The sequence below is a fragment of the Misgurnus anguillicaudatus genome, chromosome 24 (genome assembly GCF_027580225.2).
Source record: "Misgurnus anguillicaudatus chromosome 24, ASM2758022v2, whole genome shotgun sequence".
Lineage (NCBI taxonomy): Eukaryota > Metazoa > Chordata > Actinopteri > Cypriniformes > Cobitidae > Misgurnus > Misgurnus anguillicaudatus.
Genome location: NC_073360.2, coordinates 20,729,657 through 20,754,125, shown reverse-complemented (window position 1 = coordinate 20,754,125; position 24,469 = coordinate 20,729,657). Strand labels below are relative to the sequence as shown.

At 36.0% G+C, this 24,469-nt stretch overlaps 3 protein-coding genes across 4 annotated transcripts; 2 read left to right on the top strand and 1 right to left on the bottom strand.

Annotated features, from left to right (window-relative positions):
* Positions 1-1,750: 1,750 nt before the first annotated feature.
* On the bottom strand, positions 1,751-4,689 carry LOC129438007 (uncharacterized). Its single transcript, XM_055196479.2, has 5 exons — positions 4,404-4,689; positions 3,946-4,147; positions 3,717-3,814; positions 3,579-3,633; positions 1,751-3,462 (listed from the first exon to the last, which is right to left on the bottom strand). The coding sequence occupies exons 1-5, from the start codon at positions 4,572-4,574 to the stop codon at positions 1,934-1,936; spliced, it is 2,055 nt and encodes a 684-aa protein (XP_055052454.2). The 5' UTR covers positions 4,575-4,689; the 3' UTR covers positions 1,751-1,933.
* Positions 4,690-5,160: 471 nt separating this feature from the next.
* Positions 5,161-11,892, top strand: hmbsb (hydroxymethylbilane synthase, b). Of its 2 annotated transcripts, none has more exons than XM_073862648.1 (14): positions 5,161-5,257; positions 5,890-5,943; positions 6,522-6,594; positions 6,728-6,777; positions 6,903-6,958; positions 7,109-7,186; positions 8,239-8,321; positions 8,419-8,489; positions 8,633-8,746; positions 9,251-9,289; positions 9,673-9,792; positions 9,873-9,926; positions 10,013-10,096; positions 10,175-11,892. In XM_073862648.1, the coding sequence occupies exons 1-14, from the start codon at positions 5,234-5,236 to the stop codon at positions 10,352-10,354; spliced, it is 1,080 nt and encodes a 359-aa protein (XP_073718749.1). In that variant the 5' UTR covers positions 5,161-5,233; the 3' UTR covers positions 10,355-11,892. The 2 variants fall into 2 exon arrangements, with proteins under 2 accessions (XP_073718749.1, XP_073718748.1); XM_073862647.1 differs by lacking the exon at positions 5,161-5,257 and adding an exon at positions 5,683-5,787.
* A 2,341-nt stretch (positions 11,893-14,233) lies between these two features.
* On the top strand, positions 14,234-24,206 carry abcg4b (ATP-binding cassette, sub-family G (WHITE), member 4b). The gene is given in 14 exon segments (XM_055196475.2): positions 14,234-15,410; positions 17,322-17,439; positions 17,540-17,672; positions 17,803-17,853; positions 17,941-18,086; positions 18,232-18,355; positions 18,432-18,546; positions 18,617-18,759; positions 20,240-20,338; positions 21,270-21,438; positions 21,550-21,650; positions 22,631-22,789; positions 22,913-23,031; positions 23,123-24,206. Coding segments are annotated over 14 exon segments (1,944 nt in total). The 5' UTR covers positions 14,234-15,169; the 3' UTR covers positions 23,349-24,206.
* Positions 24,207-24,469: the final 263 nt, after the last annotated feature.

The following is a 24,469-nucleotide window of genomic DNA, read 5'->3' as shown; positions in this document are numbered from 1 at the left end:
AAGCGGGTCCTGCCGGTGGTCGTTGGTCAGGCATCAGCTGGGCATCACATTGAAGGACGACCAGTAGATCAGAGGTGTGCCGACTTTCACATCTACCGGAACTGGGTCTGTTTGTCCCATTGTCCTCAGGGTCAATGGGACCCAGGGACGAGACAGGGAGAGAAAAACAAAATCATATTAGCGTAGGGGCCGTTCACATGTAATGCAAGTGTCACACAGTGATGTGGTTTAATCAGCTTAGTTTCAGACAGACTAACTATTGAGGCATAATTGTTTTATCCACAGTTGAGGATTTTGCAAATTGGGGGCCCACTGTGATGGTATATATGGTAACTAAGGGTCACCTTCTGATTTTTAAGAGAAAATGAAACCTGTCGACCAGTTTGACTAAGGCCTGTAACCCCACTGTCGTCGTTAATGCAGGTTCAGTGGCAAACGGGTCTATATTGCATACTATTTACAAGATCACGAGAAAACGCCAACATCGCAACCTGACCATACGTGTCAACCCGTTTGACTAAGGCTGGAGGCCCCACTGTCGTCGTTAATGCAGGTTCAATGGCAAACGGGTCTGTATGGCATACTATTCACACCACACAAGAAACCGCCAACATCGCAACCCGACCATACGTGCCAACCCGTTTGACTAAGGCCAGAAGCCCCACTGTCGTCGTTAATGCAGGTTCAGTGGCAAACGGGTCTGTATGGCATACTATTTGCAATACAAAGAAAGCGCCAAAATCATAACCCAACCATACGTGCCAACCCGTTTGACTAAGGCTGGAAGCCCCACTGTCGTCGTTAATGCAGGTTCAGTGGCAAACGGGTTTGTATGGCATACTATTCACAAGAACACGAAAGTTCCAAAATCGCAATCCGACTATAGGTTAAGATAAGGTTTTTATTTATTTATGACCGCGAGTGCTTTGTTCCGTACAGATAACTATTTCGAGTTAAGTACTTTTACTAGACAAATTATGCAAATGCTTTGTTGAAGAGAAAAGTTTTAAGTCTAGATTTAAAATTATCGACTGTGTCTGATTCTCGGACATCGGTTGGTAAATCATTCCAGAGCTTAGGGGCTAAGAAGGAAAATGACCTTCCACTTTTAGACACTTTGATAGTCTAGGGATAATCAAGAGACCAGAATTTTGCGACCGTAGTGTGCGTGATGGATTGTATTCTGATAGTAATTCTCTAAGATATGAGGGTGCTAGGCCATTTAAAGCTTTGTAGGTGATTAGTGATATTTTAAATTGTATGCGATATTTAACTGGTAGCCAGTGTAAAGATGCCAGAATTGGGCTTATGTGGTCATACTTTTTAGATCGAGTAAGTACCCTTGCGGAAGCGTTTTGAACTAGCTGAAGCTTGTTTACTTGATTTGCATGGCATCCCCCGAGTAGCGAGTTACAATAGTCTATTCTAGAGGTCATAAAAGCATGGATAAGCTTCTCTGCATCAGATGTAGACAGTATATGGCGTATTTTCGAGATATTTCTAAGATGGAAGAATGCTGTGCGGCAGATTAAAGGGTGGTATTATCCCCTGCTGACATCACAAGGTGAGCCAAATTTCAATGACATGCTTGTAGTTTATCAAAACTAAGTTACTGGGTTGATCTTTTTCACATTTTGGGGTTGATAGAAGCACCGGGGATCCAATTATAGCACCTAAACATGAAAAAGTTTGATTTTCATGATATGTCCCCTTTAACATATAAATGGTGAACTACTAATAATTGGAAACATTTTCAAAATTGAAGTCTTTTATTGACAATGAACAATCAGAACAATTTTCTAAACTAATCTAATTTAGATTTAGGTTTCGTTTCAATTAAGTTTACAATCCAGTGTTATTTACTCTTTATATAACACATGCAGCTCTTTATGAATCAAATATTTCTCCAAATAACTTAAACCAAATGAAAACCTCATAAAGGTTTACATTTGTGATCATTGTAATTTCTAGCATATGCATAACTCTTCCCACATTTCTGGCACGTGTAAGGTTTCACTCCAGTGTGCATCTGCATGTGCGCTTTCAAATTGTTGGACTGTCCAAACCCTTTCCCACAGACTTCACAGGTGAACGGCTTCTCCCCAGTGTGAACCCGCATGTGTCGCGTTAGGTTTGTGGATAGGCGAAAGGACTTTCCACATGCTTCGCACCTGTGAGGTTTCTTGCCACTGTGAATGAGCATATGCACTTTGAGACCCTGTGGCAGGCCAAAGCCTTTTCCACAAACAGAACATATGTACGGTTTTTCTTTGGTATGAACAACCTCATGTGTTTTCAAACCAGAACTCAGAGCAAAAGCCTTACCACACACTAAACAATTAAATGGTGTCACTCCTGAATGAAGTTTCTCGTGTTGCTTTAGTGGACCTGGACCGCTATAGCTTTTACCACAGGTTTTACACATGTATGGGTCCTTTTCTGAATGAAGCCTCTGATGTATTATAAGTAAAGAAGAACTGCTGTAGCACTTTCCACAAACCTCGCAACGAAAAGGGTTCAATGTAGCTCTCATCTCTTCGTTGTCACAATGTGTGAGTAAGTGTCGCTTTAAAAAACAATTGTAGACAAATCTCTTTCCACATACTTCACACATAAATGGCTTTTGGGTTTCATGCACCAACATGTGCCTGTGTAGAGTTTTCCGTTGAATAAATCGCTTGTCACAAACGGAGCACGAGTACTGTTTTACACCACTGTGAATGAGGAGATGTCTATTGAGATTTGCCATGAGTCCAAACCTCTGTCCACACGTGTGACACACGTGGGGTTTCTCTCCTGTATGAACACTGTAGTGTAGATCCAACGTTCTTTTCTCCTTGAAAGCCTTGTCACACAGGCTGCATTTAAATGGTCTCTCAGCTGAATGAACTTTTCGATGGGCAGCAAGGTAACCTGGGGTTGAAAACTGTTTCCCACACGCGTCACAGTTGTAGGGTTTTTCACCTGTATGGATTCTCTGGTGAGCTCGTAAACTCTGGCTTACGGTGAAGCCCTGTCCGCATACACCACAGAGATATGGCTTTACTTCCAGGTGGACAAGTTCATGTGACTTAAGATCTGCAAAGGTTTTCCCGCATGTTTTACAGCATCCTTTCTTCTCAGTGTGATGCAGTACGTGTCTCTCGAATGCTTTAAAAAATTTAAACTTCTTTCCACACTTGTCACATGTGTGTAAGACTCTTTCCACATGCTCACGTTTCATGTGCCGTTCTAGTTTATACTTCCTGCTAAATATCTGTCCACACTTGTCACATTTGTTAGCGATGCTTTTTCCACATTTGTGCTGTTTTAGCCTGTATCTCCTGCTATACGTCTTTCCACAAGAATTACATTCAAACAGTACTCTCTTCCTCGTTTGCTTTGGTTTTGTACCATTTTCATCTGCCGGTGTGTCTATTTTAGAGACTTCAACTTCAATAGAGACGTAGCCCCTTTCTTCAGCTACAAAATAATATAACAGTGTAAGATCCTGATGCGAGTATACTTTTATTTAGCATTGCTAAAACATATTTTAGTATGGTTAAAGCAAAACTGTTTTCATATCAACTTCAACATACCTTCATCTGCTTCGATCTCAGAATCAACAGCAACAATGTTGTCCTCTGGTGCACACTGAAATGAATGATCAATACAAAAACTGCTGCAAATTGTTTTGTAAATAATACACAGTCAAACCAAATGAACAGTTAACTGACCTGCTGGCCATTAAGAGAGTCTTGCAGTTGTGCATTTTCTTCATGTAACACAGACATTGGATTCTGGCTCAGTGATGATGTCACTGATGTAGCTCCATCTACAAAATTTGGGAAAAGGATGACAGAAAATAGATTAAAATAGTATGTAATATATAATAGCATTTCTAAATAAACACCTTACAAAACTTAAAAGCATTACGATTACATTTTAGAAGATAAAATATCTCACCAATCAAACTGCTGTCAATCTGAGCTTTTTTGCTTTCTGCTGGTTTGTTTTCATTTTGCTGCACCGACTTTTCCTTTATTAAAGCATTATGTTCACTTTTTGAAGTCTGGGTTTGTTTCATTGCAAAGCAATAACTAAAAAGTCTGCATATTTTTTGAATGGCCACCTTGGCAAGGGTTTCCATCAATGCTGTGAGCTTTTCCTGTAACAGACATTATAATAATAGGAGATAATAATGCATATTAGTGTAAAATGTCAAACTTTAAAAATGAACTTAACCTGACTAACTTAGTAAATGTAATAAAATTGTTATAATCTTGAAATTACACTGATTAGAAAAACTACAGTGAGGCAAAACTGAATGAACCTCCTAACGTTAAGTGATTATATATAGCTGACACAGATTTTGGACAAAATCCCTTATTTGCAAGCAACATAGAAGAACTGAAAAGACGTACAACTTTGAGCTGTCTCTCATTCATTTCAGACGTAACGTTAGTCTCTGTGTGATCCGCGGATATGTCACAGTCAAAAACTTTCTGAATCTCATCTCGAGCTGTTTCTGTCAGTAGTGTCATGATAGACTCTATCTGTTTATGAAACAATTCATTCTCTGTCATTGTGCTCATTGAATAATTGCAACTATTGTATTATTAAAGTGAGAACATCATAAATTGAAAGAAAACGATATCATGAAAACAGAGCGCGCTGTGGGCACGTTCACTGACTTCATTTCCGTTTCCGTTTATGGTAACCTTGTGAAAAAAGACTTTTCTTTTCAAAATAGTAGTTTAAGGTAGATGTAATTCCGATAAAAATACTTTATAAAATAGATTTATGCTTTAACACACTTATATGTTGTATTTAAACATACTTAATCATACTTAATCTATTTTATTCTTTATATTGATCTATTTCATATATGTATCATATATGGCGGATAAATATTAGTGATCTTTATTTTGAAAATTAAACATCGCATTTTCCGGTGGCCATACTCAAGAATGTTAACTGTACTGTAGTAGTTGTCAGTTACATTTGTCCTACTTAGCTTTAATCCCTTGATATTATGAATGTTATATTATAGATTTTTCGCCGATATTAATAATAAATAACCTTAAACGCCTTTAAAATGTCGACAAAGACTGATCTGCAGGTATGACTTAATTCATTCATTCTTACAACTTTAAGGAAAGTGATTTTCAGGGATCCAGAACTGTATATTATGAATGTTATATTATAGATTTTTCGCCGATATCAATAATAAATAACCTTAAACGCCTTTAAAATGTCGACAAAGACTGATCTGCAGGTATGACTTAATTCAATCATTCTTACAACTTTAAGAAAAGTGTTTTTTAGGGATCCAGAACTGTAAACTTTGCTCTAATTTAACCTTAACTAAACTAATGTACGTTAATTTAAACACATTTCTAACATACCCCCTTAATGCGTTGATAATATAAACCATTACACAAATGTCTCTAGGGTTAAAGGACAATGGCTTTCATTAACAAACTTTAAAAGTAAAATTGTACAGACACGTAACGTGAGATTATTTGATTGTGCTGCTTTAATATGACATCTGACCTGTCTTTACCCAAACCATTGTAATCTGTAAATATAAAAATATCTAGTACACGCCTTGCCTCTGTGTAACGGACACCAACAGTGAATAGGCGTTATTGTCTTATCTACTGAAGGCAGCATACAGGGGCGTTTTGCCTTTACATCAGCCAGATCTTCAGATACAAGTTCATTATACATCGCTTTCTCTTACTGCAAGCATCTTAAGACCTCAGCTTTTCAACAATGGCAGATGGACCTTATAAATACTTTAGGGTCAGAATATATATTTAAAAAGAAAAATTAAGAAATTACAAAAAAAATTCACTTAACATATTTTGTTGGTACTGATCTCAAAAAAATATTGTTGTTTTAAAGGACGGTGATGGCAAAGTCAGCAGGGTGATCCGTGTTGGCACCAGGAAAAGCCAGGTTTGTATATTTATTGTATACATGGTATATAAAAATAATATTAATATTATTAATATTATAAGAAATAATAATTTTTTTTTTCGTCTAAAAACTTAGGAATGCCACAAATTGGTTTCTGACTTTAAATATTGAAATATTACCTGTGACACACAAAACGCTGTATATACATACACTTGATATATCACAGAATATCTTAGCAGGTGATGTGAAGATAAAGTTGAGAAATTTTAGAGCTTTTTACATGTATGTAAGTTATTTAATAATGTGCATGTTTCCCATTATAAATAATGGCATTTTAATGAATTTGGCATTTTCTCTACATTACATTTGATGTATAGGAGTCTTCTTTCACTTAATTTTGTCTCCATGTAACACATATGTGGGCTTTTTTAAATTTTTGGGATTTTTTGATTGGGTGTGTTTATCATGATAGGATTGATAAGGTTTCTATCTTTGTGCAAGAGTACTTACAGTTTTAGCAAAGGATACAACCCTTAAAAAGAGGAGGAGCCACAGTGCTTACAAATGATTGCAAATGGAGTATTATTAAAATGTTTTATTACGTGCTTTTATTCTAGCTGGCCCGCATTCAGACAGACAGTGTTGTAGAGAAACTCAAGGAATTACACCCTGATGTGCAGTTTGAAATAGGTAAGAGATTATAGTCCAATGCATACCTTATTCAACAGTTTTGCTTAGCATTTGTCCATTTGTAAACATATCAGGATTAGCAAATGTGCAGATATTTAATATTCACTTTATATTCTGTTTAATTGTGTTTCAGTGGCTATGTCAACAACAGGTGATAAAATACTTGACACAGCTTTGTCCAAAGTAAGTCCTAATCCAAAACCCACATTAACTGGAGTATTGATACTGTTGTTATATATTTCATTAGCATTTTGCTGTATAAGCTACATCAGCAACATCCCTCAAGCATTGGTTAACTTGTGTTTAAGATTGGCGAAAAGAGTCTCTTCACAAAGGAACTGGAGAATGCTTTGGAAAAAAATGAGTAAGTCAGCTGTTATTTTTAGTGCATCACCACTACACAGATTTGTACTTTGATCTTTTGGTGTATTTGATGTATCAGACGGTTGTACTTCAACACTGGTCCTTATGTTTCAGAATGAATAATGCTGTTGTAATATTTGTGTTGCCGTAGGGTAGACCTGGTCGTGCACTCTTTGAAAGACTTGCCTACTGCTCTTCCTGTGGGTTTCACTATAGGAGCTGTCCTGAAGTACGTAAAATGACAATAGTGTCTCTGTTTTCAAACATGCTCAGATGTTTCTTTTTATTTTTTGAACTGCTTTGTATCTTATGTGAAGTATGTAAAATAAGTCACTTTTAAAGAAAATCCTAATAATATTAAATTATATTTGATGAGATAAGATGCAAAACCCGCTAAACGCGACCTTTGTCAAAAATCTCGGCATGTAGTATACGTTCATTAAATACTTTAGCTTCAAATATGCTTAATCCCATCCTTGGGCTATTAAAAATACTGGTTTGTTAGCAGAATTTGTTTAACGGCACAACCATTTTTCAGCAAAGTCCTCTAAGTGCATGAAGAAGAATTGGGAAATGAAGGTGTGCGTATGTGGAGGTGCAAGAGTTTTTACCCAATTACATGAGGTTAACCAAATATATTAGGATATTATTTACCGAATTATTGAGCCTTTTTCATATTATAGAACTGGAGATTTTTGCATGTATTTGCAGCGAAAGACTTTGTTAAAGGAACAGTATGTAGGATTGTGGCCAAAACTGGTATTGCAATCACAAAACGTGTGGCTAAAACTGGTACTGCAATCACACAACTGGTGGCCAATAGACAAAATGACAACATAAGCATCAGTTGAGGGCTGCAACTCCACTTTTTAAATGACAATATCCTGGCCGGACCACTGTTGTCAGTGATTTAAGTATTTGAAATGAAAATGATTTCTTAATATCTAGTGACATATCAGGGCCATTTTATGATTAATTGATATCAATTTCTTACATACTGTTCCTTTAAATACCAATGAAATTACTAAAATGACATATTTTGAAAATAAGGCATTTCCATTACTGACTAATAACTTTTTCATTGGCATTAAAGTGAAATTACTAAACTTAAACATATAAGAGCCTGATAAAAAAAAGCTAATTTACAAGAAAACATGTCAGACGCACTTAGAGGGTTTTGCATCTGAGCTCTGCATTTATTTATGATTATTGATGTACAGTGAATTGCTTTTTGAAACTGAGGCTAACGTTGTGATTATGACATTTCCATTCTCTTCAAAGACGTGAAAACCCTTATGATGCTGTTGTCTTGCACCCCAAAAATAAAGGCAAATGTCTAGACTCCCTACCCAACAAAAGTGTAAAAACAGTTGTCAATATACAAAAAAAACCCCACTATTTGTGTCATTATTAATATACTTTAAAAGAAAACAGATTTTTCACTTTATGTTTATAGTGTAATAGGTACCAGTTCCCTTCGCCGGGCTGCACAGCTGAAGAAAAGATTTCCCCATCTGGAGTTTAAAGACATTGTATCTTTTAATACACAGCAGTCATTTTTTCTTTACTAAGTTGCAGTTTTTGATTGTCCTGTGCACTGCTATTAATTTTTTTTACTAAGTAAGCCATGATTTCTGAATCATTCTAGATGTTTTCCCTAACAATGATTTTTTAGAGAGGTAATCTCAATACTCGTCTGAAGAAACTGGATGAACATAATGACTTTTCTGCCATCGTCTTGGCAGCAGCTGGTCTTCGTAGGATGGGCTGGGAGAACCGCATTAGCCAGGTGTCTTTATTCTCCTTCAATGAACACCCAAACCAACATTAACATATAATAATTCTCAAGACCATGCATTCACTTAAAGGTGCAGTATGTAATTTTCGACAGAAATGCAAAATAATATACAAAACTATATTATCAGTGGTGGTAAATGACCTTTCATAATGAACCGTTATGTGTTTATTATCTTAGAATGAGATGTTTTTATCTACATACACAGAGGGTCCCCTTACATGGAAGTGGCCATTTTGTGCCGCCATGTTTCTACAGAAGCCTTTAATGGACTAAGTGTTTTTACTAAGCTGTCTCCGACGATGGCATGTTTGTCCGGTGGCGGCTATCCTAGCTTCTCTATGTGTTTCAAGCGAGGGGTGATTAGTGGACTGAGCCGTTGGTTGCAATTCGCAACCTCGCCACTAGATGCCGCTCAAATTTACACACTGCACCTTTAATGACTCCTGTATATAAACTCTTTTTTTATTGTCTTTATTTATTATTTTCTTATTTCAGGTTCTTAAACCTGAGGATTGCATGTATGCTGTTGGACAGGTAAGAACTATATTTTAAATAGTAAAGGTATTTCAGGCACTTTAGGAACCATGGCCTAGAAGTTAGTGTGCATGCACAAATAAATTGAGCCTTAGTGTTAAAGTAGACATTGTAGGTTAAAATCTGGCCTGCACACTTTTCAGGTCTCTTCTACTTTCCTCTCACCAGGAATTCCTCTTCCATCTTTTAAAAAAGATTATTAATATTTTTTATTAATGAATACTGTGTCAAACCACATTAGGGCTGTCCAGTTTTATTATGTAGTCTTTAAGTGACTGTAAGAGTTCATGTGCATTAGGCAACATTAGTAGCGCAATAAAGTTGTATTGTTGTAGTTTATAAATAAAGCAGGCTTACAGACTTCTCTCACTGTGCTGTTAAAGGGTGCTTTGGCCATTGAGGTGCGAGCCCGAGACCAGGACATCTTGGAGATGGTGTCGGTACTAAATGACCCTGACACTGTCCTGAGGTGCATCGCAGAGAGAGCATTCCTTAAACATCTGGTGGGCATCCTTCTTTATTTTAAAACATTTTCCAATTCCCCGTGCTATATGCTTAATCTTCAGCTTTGTGTATATCATAGGAGGGGGGCTGTAGCGTTCCAGTTGCTGTTTACACAGAAATTAAGAATTCACAGGTAGAGCTTTATGTTGAGTTTACTTTTACCCAGCTGTAAGGCTCTCAGCTGAATGACAAAGGATTAAATGTGTGTCCCTTTCGCAGCTTTATCTGACTGGAGCAGTGTATAGTCTTGATGGCTCAGATAGTCTAAAAGAGACCATGCAGACAAGCATCAATTCAAATCAGGTTGTTATTCCTAAAATCAGAAATTAGTGAAGTGCTTTCTGTGCCCCTGTGTCTCATTTATTTCATTATTTTTTCCAGATTGAGGAGCAAGAGAAAGTTGACGAGAAGGTCCAGCGTGTGGGCATCACCGCCTTAAAGGTGTCAGGAGAAGATCAGGATGCTGCAGTCAAGTTAGGAGTGGACCTTGGAATTCTGCTGCTCAGCAAGGGAGCCAAAGAGATACTGACTGTAGCCAGGCAGCTTAATGATGCCCGATAAGTATATAATGTCATTTAGCTGAAAAGATAAATCACCTCAATCTACATATTCTTTTCTTCTCACAAGATTATGTATCCGCCAGTCAAAAGCTCCTCAGTATTTTCTTACATTATGTGTCTCTGACATAATATATGGATGTCCTTAATATATTTTTATTTGCAGTAAACCATCATTGCAGTTAATTAAATCTGAATGTTGAGAAGGCAGCTGTACCTTGCACTTAGTGTTGCACAGGTGGTTTGTTGTAGTTACTACTGAAACACAGACTTGCATTATAATAATTGCAGAAAAATAACTTGGTTATTATTGTTCATATCGCAGCAATTCACCTTTTATATAAACAACTCTTTTAAACTTGCATCAAGCTAAACCAACAGAAGACCAGCTGGGAAACCATCTTAAATCAGCTAAGCCATTTTTCAACAAAGAGATTAAACCATGAACCCACAATCATGCCTTTTAAGATGGTGTGTGTTAATCTAAGCACATGCTCGAATGAAACTTGAATTTTAGTGGGATATAAATCTTATAAGCTGCTTGAAGTGTCATCTACATTTTTTTACTTTATGTGATGCTTTTACTGACTGGTTATATGCACATGTGAAAGTATACAGCCTAATAATCTTTATTCCACTACAAACATTTTGTATGATAGGGCTGGGTTGACCAAAATTCATGCCTTGGTAATTTTGGGATTAATAGCAATAGGATAAATATCTCTGTATTTTTTAACAAAGTGGAACAATGTGTACATCCAAGTCAATTACTAATATTAGAGGTAACAATCAACTTTTTCTCCGTGTTTTAAAATATACAACTGCACAATATGCAACCAGGTTGGAAAGCTTACGTCTGACCTCAATGTACATTTCTGGCAGAGCTTCTGTTGCATGTAAGACCTCACTGTAAAAATAAAAAGTTGTATTAACTTAAAATATTACTTTAATTTGTAACACCTTCAACTTATATGTTTAAGTAAAAATAATAATTTAAGTGATAAATTTAAGTTGGAAAAACAACAAAAAAATTAGGTGTTACTAAATGAAGTAATTTTTTCAAGTTGATCCAACTTTTTACAGTGCATAATGATATAGACCACATGGTCTTTTTCCGGATCCCACTGGGAAAAAAATAACAATATATTACCAAAACTCAGTACCAGCCAAATGCAATCTCATTGCAATTCGACATATTTTACGAGATGCCAATTCGTATTTATTCGACCACATTTATACGTTTTTGTACGATTTGCTTTCGCCCTTTGACATTGGGGTTAGGGGTGGGGTTTCATAGTTGTTTTTTATGATAATTGAATCTTTATGTACAATTTACTTTAAACGAATGTATACGAATTAGCTAACTTATAAAATACTGTACGTACAAATTCCCATGAGATCAGGCTGGCCAGCTACTGTTTATTCTATTCATATATTTGCTAGTAGCACATTTAAAATCCCTGTGTTGTTTTTTAAATGCCCTTTAAATTAATTGCCAAATCAGACTTCTTCAGTGCCTGGAAAATCTTCAAATCTTAGTGTTTAAGTTTATGGTGCTGTAATTTAATGGAGTCAATCATAAATTGTTTTATTTAAAACCTTTCTTTTTTAGTCATTCATCTCATTTTAAAGCTGAAGTCAGTGGTTTGTTTTTGTCTTGCATTAAATGTCAGGCATCTTGTACCTGCAAATGAATTAGGAATAATTTTAACCAGTATTTATTTGTCATGTTCTGTAGCACTGATTTTTTTATGACCTAAGATGCTGATTCAAAATGAACATGCTGATTCAAAATGATTTTTGGAATGATCTTCAATTGTTGAAATTCATATGAGGTATTTAACTTAATTTTAATTTAGTTGATTGTTTTGATTTCAGATTTAGGGGTGACATTCTAATAAAATGAAATGCAAAAAATTTAAGAGGATTAAATTTATTATTATTTTTGTTGTTTTTGTTGTATTTAATTGTAAAGAGACTTGTACACTCAGATAAAGTGTCATTTTTACAATTTTCAGCTATTTTGATGTATTGATCAAATAAGACCAAATAAATCTCTCAATAGAAATGTGATTCAAATGTGTTGTTTGGTCCATGTGTCATTTTTGTTCCATGCATCATCTGATTATTTAAAGCATGGTTTTCTGTAGTTACTCATTAGGTTAATGGTCTACCAAATAATGAAGAGTTAACGAAGAGTTTGACATGACACAGCATAGCATCACGAGTACATAGTGAAGCTCTGCACTTCAGATTATATCAAGTTTAAACACGTCCAGATGAGCTTTGGACATCTTTATTAGCTTGTGTGTCTGTCAACTAGTTCTGGAATGTTGCCATCGCGTCCCTTCATTTACTTGCATACCACACGGTCCACAACACTAATGCTTATAATCTCATACTCACTTTAATTAACATATATTCACAAAACACATGTGCAAAATAAAACCTTAAACTGAATAAAGGATCTTAATCTATTAAGTGAAGTCCAGAAGGCATATTGGTACAATATTAGCTTTTAATGTCTACTCAAGGTTATATTAAAATATCAATGTGGTGTATGATACTAAATAGAGAAAACATTTAATTTGGTTTAGGTATTTATTTGACAAAATTATTTGGAATAAATACAACTACAGCAAATTAGGAAATATATTAATATACAAAAAATGCATTCAAAGAACAAAAAGCTCACAGAAAATCACAGAAAGGGTACACATACTCTTATTTTTGATTGGCAAAGCCATTCTTATGGGGATTGACTCATGAAAAATACAGTAGTATACTATAGTATTTAGTATAGAAAACTGTAGTAAAATTAAAAGTGCACTAAAATATTTACTATACTGTCCATTTACTATTGTGAAAACTACACAATACTTTAATATACTATAGGATTTATATTGTACTATAGTATAATTATAACACATATTACTACAATGTAATATAGTTTACTACAGTAAATATTATAATATACTACAGTATTTTTATGTGAAATGTGTATTTTTTGCAATGCCTCTTTCTAAAAGTTCAAACTCACAACACAACATGCACACACATTTTTGAATACACATTTTAATCATATATATTTTTTAAAGGGCGAGGACGTCAATTTTTCAAAGTTGGACATCACTTTTGGGCACTACTGTAAATACAAACATGAAGAGGAAAAACATTCTTAATAACCTTATAAAAGGGTGCAATAAACAAATACAGAAAGCGTAGTACTTATAAAAAGACTTTAATAACGCAACAAAAACTGGTATTTATTATTATTGCGCGTAAATACAAAGGATGAGAATATGGGTTTGAGGTAACGTCTCTCCATCACAGCGTCACATCCAGCGCGCGAGCACACGCGTACATTCATTGCTGTACTGTACTGTATGGGATTAACTGTCGCAGTTCAGGATAGTCTTAGCTGGGACATTGTACACTGGTTTCACTGGGCGGAGCCGATAAAGAGAAATAAAGGTAGAGTAAACACAACCCTTTAGCGAACATATTTCCTCTCGAGACTGAGCTTGGGTAAGTGATTTGTTTTTCAGATTTTTTATTAAAGCAGGTCTGTCAGAGCAGAGTACCTATATCTTTCATCTTGTTTCTATAGAGTAATAGTTTCAAATGTGGTTTATAATTTTAAAACCTCAAGTGATGGCAGAAATATTAAAAACAAATATTTATGCATATTCTCTGCATGCATGGTACTATAAGTGAGATAAAATCATAAGGATTAGCCTACATTCATGGCATAAAGACGTCAACGCCGAATTTCTTGACTCTCTTTATGCTGGCTTTTGCAATACAATCATTAATAACACAAATATATGCATAAATATATTATAATCTGTTGGGTATATTTATAAAAATAGTCACTAGTGAATTGCTGACCTGTGGGGCTGTGTGTTATGAATGTGTTTGTTGCGTATGGATGTCCCATTTATATCTCTAATATAAGGACCATTTTACACCAAATATACAGGTGCAGGTAACAACTGATTATGTTTCACTGGTTACACTACATTCCAACAAAATAATCCATTGTACAGATCTCCAAAAGGCACAATCTCATGTGAATTAGAGAGTGATCCCCTCCTAGACTTTGTTCTCGGGGGAACCGAGTCAATGATGTCTGTCTCTGACCTGGCTTTTCATGTTTTACTCTCTGATTTCGCTCTTTCACTCGGACTCCAGGGATTTACTTTTTGCCGGTCAATTCAGTGTGTCAGCACAATGTGGCCTCTCGGAGGAAACCAAACACCAGCCTTTTACAATAGCTCAAAATTCTAGAAAAGATCAATTTGACTAAGTAGGGAGCTCTATTGGATTAGCAGAAAAGTAAAACGTTTACATTCAAGAGATCAGTATGGAAAGATTCTCCCCTTGGAGATTTTAAATGTATGCTGCTTTACTGTTTGATGATAATGTTTTGTACTGGCATATTTTACTTCACTATATAGCTCCCAATGTGACATTATTGTAAAAATGTATCCATGCAGTTTTTGAACATGGATCAGGATGTACTGTACATATATTTTGCAACAATGAGTTCAGATGATCTTTATGGCTGGTGTTATGACCAAAATTGTTCAGATTTAACTTAGATTTAATCTTTTATTTGAGATCATTTAGCCTAAACTCTATACAAATGGTATACTAAATAGCACTAAAAGTGGTTTACTGGCTATATCACTGAACCAATGTTTTTAATCAATGTATTGATTAATATAAGCTTTACACATCCAATACAAAACACAATATTTACTATACTGAACTTTATATTTCATATAACCCACTCTCCTGTATATTTAACCTTTAGATGTTAGGCATGGCAGATAAGATGTCTGATCCTGGATCAGTAAGTATTGCTATAGAGGATAACCTGTGTAATGGAGGAACTCAGCCACAAGAAGCTCCATTGCTAACTCATCTGAAGAATGTGGAGAACCACATTAAAGAGGCACAGCGGTTCTCACAACTCCCCAAACGTAGTGCTGTGGACCTGGAGTTTAGAGACCTCTGTTACTCCATCAGGGAGGGACCATGGTGGAAGAAACAAGGTCAGAAGCTCATATTTGTTTATACATTGAACCCCAAATATACCAAAACCCCCCTTTGGTGACTTGGGATGGCTGTTTTCATAAACTTGATATCATTCTTCATGACACAATATCTTCCTCATAAGACAGTGACATCATCATAAGACAACAATAAAGTGGATTTTTTTTTGTTTTGTAGCTTATTTTATATTTGTTATGTTAAAAGACTGTGTGCACAACAAATAGTGTAGAAATGTTTGGTACTGTGCACAGACTGACATGAGAAAAGTAAATAACAAATAAAAAAAGTTTTCAGAAAAAAATGTTTATTGATTATAAGATACTTTTATAATGATAAACTACTTGTGTCTGTGACCTAAATTGCTTTACAACAGCAAACAGAAAATTAAAACATTTTGGTCTAAGTAAGATGCCTGTTTAGATGTTTTGTTGATGTACAAAGTGAATACGCTTTGTACTGCAGTTATATTTTATTATCTTGGCTTCTAGTAAAGCTTAAAATCACATTAGAGCCTCTTCTGCTTTCCTATCGGACGTTAATATCTATTGATTTGCAGGTAATGTCATAAATGCTGGTGTCCTCTGTTTTGAAGGAGCTGAGTCATATATTGTCAAGTCACGTGAGGCAAGAACTGATCCATTGATAGCAGCTGTTTTGTTGGTTTATTGTATTATTGAGTTATTGGAAATAAGGCATCAGTGTGAAAGGTGATGCTATTTTACAGCTTTTATAAACCAACAGTATTTGTTTTTGCAACAGGAACGCTGTGCTGTCTTTGGCTGGCATCACTTATAAGAGCACATTTTTTTCTGGCAGAAATGACCACTGACGTAACAGTGATTCATAAATGCAATGGTGCTGGAGCCTATATACCCTCTCATCTATTTATTTGATTGCTAAATATAATATTTATTACCGAATGTCTGCATGTACCTTAATCTTTGTGATAAAGTACATGAACCCTTATTCTTGATAACCACTTCATATGAGTTTGTTCATTCATGCCATAAGTGTAAAAGTGATAAATATGGACTTAGTGTGCCATAAAGCAATAAGACAACCAATGATGGATATAGTCATTAAAAACCTTAAAATGTTAAATCGAAATGGTTTAAATGGGACTTTTTCCATGTTTAAGTGCTATAATTGGGTCCCCAGTGCTTTTGCCAACCTAGAAAATGTGAAAAGATCAACCCAGTAACTTAGTTTTGGTAAACCATTCTCCGCAAGCATTTGAAAAAAGTTATTCAAATTTGGCTCCCCTTGTGATGTCAGAAGGGGATAATATCGCCCCTTAATCTGCACTGTCCAACCACGGCACAGCCATTTAGTGCAGAGATCAACTCATTTGCATTTTAAAAGACACTCAAAACGTCACATTTTGCTCACACCTACAAAGTGGAAATTTTAACATGCTATAATAAATTTTCTATATGGTATTTTGAGCTACAACTTCACATACGTACACGTACTCTGGGGACACCAAAGATTTATTTAACAAGACTTTAAAAAAGGGCTTTTGTGCTAATACGCTTCTAATTAGGGTGCCTTGGATCTTTGAAATAAGTCTGTCATTTGACACTCCTGCATTGAGATTGTACTATTTAAATCACCTGACAAAATGTCAAAACCTTTTTCAAGAGACTTTTGGGTCCTACGCTGTGGGCGAAATCCACCTGCTTGGTGGACTCATAAAGGTCAATGAGCAATTAAGTTAGCCACTGTACTCAGAGGTTTTGGATCTTTATCATTCGGTTTCTCACATTTCTTAGCATTAGAGAAAATATGTAGCACAGTCATGGGGTTTATAGATTAAAGCATACTTCTTATTTAAAGGGATTAACTGGAAGTAGACGTTTGTTCCTGATGAGAACAATATGGCGCTTGACATATATTTTGTGTCCTTGCAGGTTTTACGGCTTTGCTCAAATGTCTATCGTGGAAGTTCTGCAGTGGGGAGCTGATTGGGATTATGGGACCATCTGGGGCTGGCAAGTCCACTTTTATGAACATCCTGGCATGGTACAGGTAAGGGTAAAGTGAAAATTTATGTCAAGTTGTGTTACCGGAATTCCAGAAGCCTAATGAATTATCATTCTTTTTTCGGCTTTTTGCCATGTGCTATAAGGGAAACGGGGATGATGGGAGAGATCCTGGTAAATGGAAAGCTCAGAGACCTCCGAACCTTTCGTAAGATGTCCTGTTACATTATGCAAGAGGACAAATTGCTACCTCATCTCACTGTACAAGAAGCTATGATGGTGAGTCTACTGCTGGTTTGATTCAAAAACGCCAACACAGCCAAATGCAGAAAAACTCACATCTAAGTGAGAATCTCATGCGGTGTGCAGTGACATCTTTAGCAAAATAAACTTATTGATGTATGTTTAGGTGTCTGCCAACCTGAAGCTCAGTGAAAGCTCAGAGGTGAAGAAAGAGTTGGTAGGTTCAGCCCATCATATCTTTCGTAATTGCCACCTGAATATATTTCCTTTTCAGAATTCACCTTTACCTTGTGTGTGTGTGTAGATAAATGAAATTCTTACAGCACTGGGATTACATGAGTGTGTCCATACACGCACAATCTCTCTCTCTGGAGGGCAGTGTAAAAGGTTGGCTATCGCCCTTGAGCTAGTAAACAACCCGCCAGTCATGTTCTTCGATGAACCAACCAGGTAAAGATGTGTTCCATATTTTCCAAGTATCCTTTTAATCCTTAAACATAAATAAATTAGGACATTTTAAAGAACCTCTATATCAGCCATATCATCATTAATGCATTGCCCTATTTGAAACATGAAAACATTTTTGTTACTACAGTGGTTTGGATAGTGCCTCCTGTTTCCAAGTAGTTACACTGATGAAGGCTCTGGCACAAGGCGGACGGACCATCATTTGCACCATCCACCAGCCCAGTGCCAAACTCTTTGAGATGTTTGATAAGGTACATCTGCAATCTGTTGTTGGACTCTCAAACACATTGAACTGTCATCATCTAATCCTTTGCATCTCCTTCAAAGCTGTACATTTTGAGTCAGGGTCAGTGTATATACAAGGGAAGCGTCCCATTCCTCATCCCTTACTTGAGTGCACTGGGTCTTCACTGCCCTACATACCACAACCCTGCAGATTTCAGTAAGTTGACAATTGGTGTGCCACATATATACAGACGAATAATGTTAGTAACAAAATGTCTTATTTTTAGTCATAGAGCTAGCATAGGGGGAGTACGGAGATTTGAATCCTGTGCTGTTTGAAGCTGTCCAGGGTGGCATGTGTGCCTTGGAAGAAAAGAGCTACTGTACTGACAAAAACACCTTAAACCCATGTGCTGCAAAATGTGTCAAAGTGAGTGATTTTGGTCCTTTGGGAAATAACATTGTGATCAGCGTGTGTGCTAGACCAGGGTTTTTAAACTGGGGGTCGGGATTCAGTTGTTGGTAGTGTTGGGGAAAGTTACTTTTAAAAGTAATGCATTACAATATCAAGTTACTTCCCAAAAAAGTAACTAATTGCGTTGCTTTAGTTACTTTTCGGTGAATATAGAGGTTCCTCATCTGTTTACATACAGTATATATATCTCCCAAGTTTTTTTTCCTCCTAGGACTTTTTTCCTTCTGGCTAAAAAGGTTTTTGGGGAGGTTTTTCTCCTAGGGTTTTTTTTCTACCCTGGGGAGTCAGCCGACAGTGGCACCCTCTTCTATACGTTACAGTATTAATACGCTCGCTTGTAAAGTTTATTCATAGCCGCTGTATTTTGTTACTTATATTGTCTGTCGATTTTTCTGTGTTTTCCCCTGCTTCTATTAATGTAAAGCTGCTTTAAAACAATTACAAATTGTGAAAAGCGCTATATAAATAAAATTGAATTTAATTGAAAATTGAATTGTTTTTAATGACTGAAAAGTTCTGCATTCAGAAATTGCATATTTCATCACAAAAATGTAGAGCTCTTGCTACATTCTGGATCTAAGTTTTTGACTCAAACTGTTCCCACACAGGCATTTACGCATAGAGTGCATAATGTGACTACGTTTAGTTTAATTCAGTACATAATTTTTTTTAATCGAATAATTCAACTAAAAAAGTAACTTGCATTACTTTTTGAAAAAGTAACTCAAATATTAATGTGTACATTTAAAAAGTAATGCGTTACTTTACTCATTACTTCAGAAAAGTAATATTATTACGTAATGCACGTTATTTGTAATGCATTACCCCAACACTGGTTGTGGGTTGCACAGTGGGATAAGGTGGGGCGAGCAAATTCGCTTTGCTGTTGTGTTACAATTAATAGCTTGCAATGATTTTGATATGGAATACTATAAATTATTTTGATATTTTATTTAAAAGTACATTTTGTTAATAAATAAATAAAAACGACTCAATTATAAAAGAGGTAAAATGTGTATTTTTCATATTTCCATTTTAAAATATGTCGATGGGTCCTGGAATAGATTATACCTATTTGAGTGGGTTGCAAAATGAAAAGTTTGCAAACCACTGTGCTAGACAAAACATAGAAAAATTTTCTGCACAAGTACACAGCGGTCTGATATAACTGTCTACTAAGTGTTTGAAAGCAATTGATTGGCAGAGAGATGATTTATGCATTTGGCACTCGCCTTTATCCAAAGTGCATTAAGGTAGGCTATACATTTTATCAATATGTGTTGCCTGGTAACGAACTCATAACCTTTTGCGCTACTAAAGCCATGCTCTTCCAATGAGCTACAGGAAAACTGTAGGTTAACAGATGGATAATTTTACGTTTATTTAATACTTTTAATTCCTTCTTGCCATTTTGCTTTGTTTTATGTGTTTACAGGACACAGGACATGTTGAGAGCCATACATTTGCAACAAGCTCTTTGACTCAGTTCTGCATTCTCTTTAAACGAACATTTATTACAATCTGCAGAGATCAGGTATATGCTGTTGAACTAAATACTTTATAAGATACCTCCTTGCTCTAATTCTTAATTCTTTTAAAGTTAAAATCATCATTTGGACAATCTCATTTTATAAAAATTACATTTTGTTTTTGTTACATATATGTAATGTTTAGTCTTTAAAAGTTTTTGTTGCAAACAGCTCATATAATATTTAGTTGAAATTTGCTTAAAGGTCCAGTGTGGGTTTTTATCAGCATCTAGCAGTGAAATTGCAAATTGCAACCAACCTCAAACTTCGAAACACAAAGAGAAGCTATGGTAGCTGCCACAGAACAAACATGTTGTCATCTGAGACAACGTAAAAACGTTCTGTAAAACAGTTTGTCTGTTTAGAAACATGGCAGTTTAAAAACGTCTCATTCTAAGGTAATTAAAACAATGCAGTTCATTATATAAGGTCTTTATACACCACTGATAATATAGAGCCCTGCTGAAAAAACAATAAAACCATTACAGAAAATTCTAATGGTTTGCATTAAAATACCAATAGGAACCATTAGCTTTTACCATTAAAACCACTACACTGTAGTGTGTTTTGGGCCATATTCCATTAGAACCATTACATATTCCATTAGAACCAATACATACCATTAGAGACCAACAAAAACCAATACACTGTAGTGTATTTTGGGCCATATTCCATTAGAACCAATAAAATTCGAAATAAAACCAATAAACCATTAGAATTTTCTGTAATGGTTTTATTGTTTTTTCAGCAGGGATGTGCGAGGAACCTGTTGTTCTTCAAGGAGTCATTGTTATTATGTATATTATACTGAATGGCATTTCTGTCAATAGATCCTTCTAAAAATCTCACATTGCACCTTTAAGATTTCTCAGATTTCTTCAAAGTATCAAACCATTTTGCAACTAGCTAATAATGCCTTTTGCCTTTTTGTAATAGGTTTTGACAAATCTGCGGCTAATGTCACACATTTTTATTGGAGTACTGATAGGCCTGTTGTACCTCAACATTGGCAATGATGCCAGTAAAGTCTTCAACAACACTGGTTTCCTCTTCTTCTCAATGCTCTTTATCATGTTTGGAGCATTAATGCCCACAGTTCTCACATGTAAGTTTGTTAGAGGACATTAAAAAAGAAATCAAAAGTTCAAATTCATGTCCTCCATTCAAGGGAAGTGAAAGTAGTTGCATATATGACTTATTTTTTTCTTAATTTTAGTTCCTTTAGAGATGGCTGTATTTCTCAGAGAGCACTTAAACTACTGGTACAGTCTGAAGGCGTATTATCTGGCTAAGACAATGGCTGACATACCATTTCAGGTGGGTGCCTGCTGAAGTCTTAAGCTGTACTGTATATATACTGCAAAGGTGACACAGAAGATGCATTTAACTGCACTGGCATTCAATTGTATTTACACAGACTGTTTAATGCTTCCTATTACATTTTAGCATTTGGTAAATGCTTTTGTCCAAAAGCGACTTACAGTGCATTTAAGGTACCCATTTATCATTAGTATGTGTGTTTCCTGTAATTTGAATCCATTACCCTTGTTTTGCTATCACTGGGTCTGGCGGTATCACTAATTGCATAGCTTAGTATAACTCATTGAATCTGATTAGACCATCGCATTAGCATTGCGCTCAAAAATGACCAAAGAGTTTTGATATTTTTCCTATTTAAGACTTGACTATTAGTTGCAACATGTACTAAGACCGACGGAAAATTTTCTGGGCCGATATGGCTAGCAACTATACTCTTATTCTGGCGTAATAATCAAGGACTTTGCTTCTGTACCATGGGTGCAGCAGGCGTAGTGATTTTACGCAGTGTCCGAAAATAGTCCTTTTTGTAACTTTCAAAAGCTGGGGACTATTTTCGGGCACTGCGTAATATCATTGTGCCTGCTGCACCCATGTTACTGCAGTAAAGTCCTTGATTATTATGCCAGAATCAGAGTATAGTTCCTAGCCTTATCAGCCTAGAAAATCTCAACTTTTAATTTTCCGTCGGTCTTAGTACACAATGTAAAAGAGTCAAGTTTTTAATAGGAAAAGTATCAAAAGTCTTTGGTCATTTTTGAGCATGATGCTAATGAACTAATCAGATTCAATGAATTATGCTAAGCTATGCTAAAAGTGGTACCGCCAGACCCAGAGATTGGCTGAATGGATTCCAAACGATTAAAATCAAATGTTTAACTCCAGGGGAGCTGGAAAATGATCATATTTTCAAAAAAAGTGGAGTGTCCCTTTAACACCTAAATTTGTGGTTATCTGTCTAATGTTTGTGTACTCCTCAGGTCATTTGTCCGCTTATATACTGCAGTATTGTGTACTGGATGACGGAGCAGCCCCCAGAAGCAAGCCGCTACTTGCTCTTTTTGGCCTTGTCGATATGCACAGCTTTCGTAGCTCAGTCTCTTGGGCTTTTAGTTGGTGCTGCATCCACCTCCCTTCAGGTACCTTCTGCGTAACTAAGAAAACTTGAGCATTCTGCCTTTTATTTTGTGGGGTATTTTTCCAATTCTTCTTGATATCGCCTGCCCTGTTGATGTCACACATTTTATCCATCTTCTTTACAGGTGGCCACGTTTGTTGGTCCAGTAACCGCCATTCCAGTTCTGCTCTTCTCAGGCTACTTTGTGAACTTTGACACCATTCCTGACTACTTACAGTGGAGTTCTTATGTGTCCTATGTTCGGTAAGCTCTTTATACCTTTAACAACATACCCGTGTTTACATTAAATATGGCTTTTTGTATTTACATGACCGTTTGCTTGTGTTCATGCTAGGTATGGGTTTGAGGGTGTTATTTTGTCCATTTATGGGATGAACCGAACCGAGCTTGAATGTCCAGGGAAGTTTTGCAAGTTTCAGAGACCTGAAGAGGTTCTGCAGTTGTTGGATGTAGAAGACGCCAAGCTGTTCATGGACTTCATTGTACTGGGAATTTTCTTTGTTATCCTGCGACTCGCCACCTATATAGTTCTTCGATACAAAATAAAGTCTGAGAGATAATATTTATCGACCTTGCACAGTCTCCAGCTCCTGTGGCTAATTTTCAGCCTTCAATGTCTCTTCTCAGGACGTTTCCACTCCAGTTTTGTTGACCTTTGTGGTGTGCTCAGTTTTCTCATTTGGACTCATCTGTCCCTGGCTGAATCTGATACTGTAAAATGTATACAGAATTTAAAAAAGACACTTCTTAGAGAGTAAAAAATATGTTTTCCAGTGTTACATCGATGAACTTACAGATCTTGACATTTTAGTGTCAGACAGCCAGGATTGCTATGGTAAATTTAAATGTTGCATTTAAATATGGAAATCATTCTCTCAGTTCAAGGCTTTCTTATTTTCAACTCAAGCTCACACTAATGGCATTTTTTTGCATTAAAAGTTTTACATTTGAAGTTTTAAAGTTAAAGGTGCAGCGTGTAATTTTTAGAAGGATCTCTTGACAGAAATGTAAAATAATATACAAAACTATATTATCAGGGGTGTATAAAGACTTTTCATAATGATCCGTTATGTGTTTATTACATTAGAATGAGATGTTTTTATCTACTTACATGGAAGTCGCCATTTTGTTCCACCATGTTTTTACAGAAGCCCTTAACGGACAAACTTTTTTACTAAGTTGTCTTTAATGGTGACTTGTTTGTCCGGTGGTGGTTACAGTAGCTTCTCTATGTGTTTCAAAAGTGAGGGGTGAGCAGTGGAGTTTGCCGTTGGTTGCAATTCACAACCTCACCACTAGATGCCACTAAATTGTACACACTGCACCTTTAACGTTTTAGAAAGGACATAATAGCTGAGGTGAGCTCCACCTCAAAGGATGTTTACAAATCTGCTGATAACTCCTAATCCACAGTGCCTGTGTGAATATACTGTATCAATAATTTTTGTAGATGTTTTATCCCTTTGTTATAGAATTCTTGTTATAAACCTTCTTTTAAAGCAACACTATGTAGTTTTTTTACCTTAATATAATGTCTCTAAAATTATTTCAGTGATAGAACAACTTTTAACTGGACAAATTGTACTGTTGCTGCAACCTGAGCAGCCTCCTCCCCCTGCCTGCAGAAGAGCATCTGATACCAGGCACTGTTACGCTTTTCAACCACATGGGGAGCTGTAAG

Excerpts from the sequence above, each read along its gene's own strand:
- LOC129438007 (XM_055196479.2), bottom strand. The coding sequence starts at position 4,574 with ATGAGCACAATGACAGAGAATGAATTGTTTCATAAACAGATAGAGTCT. Across the intron at positions 4,148-4,403 it reads ATGAGAGACAGCTCAAAGTT|GAAAAGCTCACAGCATTGAT; the intron begins GTACGTCTTTTC and ends TGTCTGTTACAG. Across the intron at positions 3,815-3,945 it reads GATTGACAGCAGTTTGATTG|ATGGAGCTACATCAGTGACA; the intron begins GTGAGATATTTT and ends CAAATTTTGTAG.
- hmbsb (XM_073862647.1), top strand. The coding sequence starts at position 5,758 with ATGGCAGATGGACCTTATAAATACTTTAGG. Across the intron at positions 8,322-8,418 it reads CCTACCCAACAAAAGTGTAA|TAGGTACCAGTTCCCTTCGC; the intron begins AAACAGTTGTCA and ends TTTATAGTGTAA. Across the intron at positions 9,927-10,012 it reads CAGAAATTAAGAATTCACAG|CTTTATCTGACTGGAGCAGT; the intron begins GTAGAGCTTTAT and ends TCCCTTTCGCAG.